The 3429-nt window shown below is 52.3% G+C and overlaps 1 protein-coding gene across 1 annotated transcript in view; it reads right to left on the minus strand.

The window, feature by feature from the left end:
* Positions 1 to 3077, minus strand: part of Nt5c1a (5'-nucleotidase, cytosolic IA) — an 18583-nt gene extending 15506 nt beyond the window's left edge. Inside the window, exon 1 of the mRNA XM_005353294.3 lies at positions 2869 to 3077. Within this exon, the coding sequence (XP_005353351.1) occupies positions 2869 to 2994 (126 nt within the window). The 5' untranslated portion in view covers positions 2995 to 3077. The remainder of the gene's footprint in view (positions 1 to 2868) is intronic.
* Between the last annotated feature and the right edge of the window lie 352 nt (positions 3078 to 3429).

A 3429-nucleotide genomic window follows, 5' to 3' on the forward strand; every position in this document is an offset into this window, starting at 1 on the left:
TGTAGGTGGCCAGCGGGGCCGATGGAAGACAATAGTGCAAAGGTGCCCCTCCCCTCTGAGGTTCAACCCAATCTTGCCAGTTTCTGACCATCTGTGTGTCCGTTTGTCCATATGGGGTTGGGAATTTCTCAACGTCATCAGCACTTGGGAGTCTTAGAGACAAAACTGTCATTCCCTTCTTTTAGCAACTTCCCTGGACACAACCCAGCTTCCCTTCCCATATTTTGAAGGAATGATGAGATGCTTCGTGCTCTCATCCTGGAATGTTTCATGGTGCGGTACTCTTCTCCTGAAGAACAAGTGGTCTCTGATACAGCATAAGCGAGGTGCGGGAATCCAAGTGCTATAGATTGTCCAGCCTCCAAGTGGGTCTGAAGGAACAGGTGACAGGGTCTGTGCAGAGCCCGGAAAAGCTGAGCCCTTGTAGACTGACTCTTTTATGCCTGACCAGGTCACTTAACACCCAAGCCATATGTTGTAATGTATGCCAAAATCTGAACATCCACTTCAGGCTAGGAACTGGGTCAGAACAACCTAGGGGCTCAGCCTGGGCTGAGCTTTAGGGAGCCATGGTCTTGTCAGCTCTGAGACTCAGCTGATCGCTGTGGCTTCTGGGTGAAGGTGAAGAATTAACAGTGGGTAGCCCAGTGCCACTGGCCTGTTCAAGGAGCTTCCACTTAGACCAGCAATCTGTCTCTTGCACTCGAGATAGAAACATAGCCAAGCAAACTGCTATTTCTGGAAGGACATAGGAGGGATGCTCGGGAGAACAGGACAGCTCTGGGTGAAGGCCTCTGGTGGCCTTCACTAGGTTAAATATTTCACTCAAACTCCTGGGAATTAAAATGAGCCCAGACAAGGCCCTGATGGGACCCATGAGGCTTGCAACCCCCAAAATAGCCTGTGGGAAGAGGGGCTATGACAGGAAGGAACAGGAGCTGAGAACGCCACCTAATCAGACGAGGGTTCAAGGGCAGAGGAATGGGCCGTGACTGACATGGCCTGGTTCTCAGAAATGGGTTTTGGAACACTGAGGACTCATTTCTGTTTTCCAGCGTTTGTCCCTCCCCATCCCTCAGGCCAGGACATTGGCCCAGGTTTGCATCTAACTGGCCCGACTGTGGCCAGACCCAACCTCAATCCACCCGAATAGCAGGCCAGTGTTGTCTTTATAAAACAAAAGTGGTACCAAGTTAATCTCTGCTTAAAAAAATAAGCAAGATCCTGTAGCTGTTCCATTATGATTGTTATACTTTTAAAAGGTAGATTGACCTTTTCTTTATAGTCAAGTGAATCCTTTGGCAGAACCCCATTATGTAATATGAGCCAACAATATAATTGCTTTAATTCTATCTTAGAACTCAGATGTGATAGCTACCTACCTACCAACCTATCTACATGAATGTATTTGTTACAAAACTAACCAGTGGATACAACTTTTGGGTAACAATGCATTTGAAAGCAGGAGTCAGGACACTGCCACAGACTTAAACTTTGGTATCCAGCCATTTATTTTTATGTTTCTGCACAGCCCCAAGAAAGCCCTGATTCGCACCACTAAACACTTTAAAATGGGAAGAGCTGCTTTTTGCAGTTATTTAAAGTATTTTTTTTTAAGAAAATAAATTGGATTCACGGTCTGAAGACTGCCTGAGACATGGGATTCCACAGAACCCAGTAGGAAAGCCTCAACCCACTAAATAAGATCCATCCATCAGGGCTGTCCCTGGGCTGGGAGCCTTTTTGGGTCCTTGTAAGACTTCTCCTAACAATCCTGCATTTCCCACACAGTACAGATTCTGAACAAGGCCCTTGGCTCCAGAGACAGCTCTTTGCTTTTCAACCATTCTGTTCCCCTCGGTCCAGGAGGCTACACTCACTGAAGATCAAAGCCTTCCCGGTGGCAGTGGCTGCCCCCCCTATGATCCCACAGTACTGTGAGATCTTTACCTGAACATCCACCATCTCTGTTGCCTCCGTGGGCACACTGCAAACTCCTGAGACAGGCAGCTTAATCTCAGTAACCAGGATGAGTGAAGGCCTCCCTGAGGTGACGGTGGATAGCGTGACCTTCTGGGTAAAGTCACTGGAGTGAAGTGGTGGGATGCTTTAAGGTCAGTTACTGGGTCTAAGGTAGTGGCGTGAACAAGACCAATGCATCACGAGCTTGTCCAATAGAGGAAGAGGAATTCTTGCCTCTCTCTGCGTGAAGTTGCAAAGGGCTGATGCCACCATTGTGATTTCTGTATTATTAATGCCCACCGCGAATCAGAAGCATTGTCTAGGATGCAAGGCCTAGCGTTGGGAACTCAGAGCCTGGGAACGAGGCCCTGAGCCTGGAGCAAGTAACAGTTTCTTTAAAATGCAGGGAAAGCGATCCCTCTAATTCCCTAGGGCATGGGTCTCCAGTTAGAGCCCAAGCGCCAAGGCTTGAGTTGGGAAGCCCAGCTGACTCCACGGAAGCTGGAGACCTGAAAACACTGCGAGCAACGGGGCTTCCACTTCCCACTGAGCCCGGGTGCTGCTGCCGGGGTTGCTGACCAACTCTGTCAACAAGTGCGGTCCGCGAGCGCTTCAGGGGCTGCCAGCGCTGCTGGGGAGGGGACAGGTCCCTGATGACAGCATGGGGGAGGGGGGTTCTGGCGTGGAACCTGAGCCCGGGATGGGGGAATAAACCAGCGCCACCAGAGCAGAGCTCCCAAAATAAACTGGAGCCCGAGCCAACTGCCGGGCACATTCTGGGGCGAAGGAGCTGTGTCCCCGCCGGGAGGGGCTCCACGAGTCCCTTTCCAGAGGGCTTGAGACCCCTCCTTGGAAGTTGCTCGTCCAGTGTCTCCCCCCCCCCCAAACCCAAGCCCCGTGTTTTACCGATTTGGGTTTCTTCTTGGGCGAGAGATTGTCATAGAAAGTCTTGGCCTCCTCCCAGCGCGGCGCCGCAGAGGTTTCTGCCCCTGGTCCGGGTTCACGGACCTCCCGGGGTTGTCCGGGTTCCATGGTTCGGCTCGGATCCGATCGGGCCAGGCGGGAGCAGGTGGCGGCAGAGACACGGAGCTCACAGAACTGGATTGCGGGAGGGAGGCGCGTCCCGGGCAGAAGAAGCAGGCGGGCAGGGCCAGGAGGGAGTGCGAGTGAGCCCGCCCCGCCCGCCCGCCGAGGGTTGGGGGGGGGGGAACAAGTGGGTTCAAGGAGCCGCTGGCGTTTAGGGGACCGCTGAGCTCTGGTTCTTCGGCTGACCCGTGTCTGAAGCAAGTCGGGGCAGGTGCAGCCTGCTTTCTGGAGAAGGCCAGCTGGAGCCAGACTTGTAGGGTGCTGCGGATTCAGGGTTGTAGGGATGAAGTTCAAGGGCATCGAGAAAGGAGGAAGCCTAACAACTTCTCCCTAACACAGTGATTCCCAAAGCAGAAAATAAATAGGTAAGAACTCCTCCAA

The sequence above is a fragment of the Microtus ochrogaster genome, chromosome 10 (genome assembly GCF_000317375.1).
Source record: "Microtus ochrogaster isolate Prairie Vole_2 chromosome 10, MicOch1.0, whole genome shotgun sequence".
Classification (NCBI taxonomy): Eukaryota; Metazoa; Chordata; class Mammalia; order Rodentia; family Cricetidae; genus Microtus; species Microtus ochrogaster.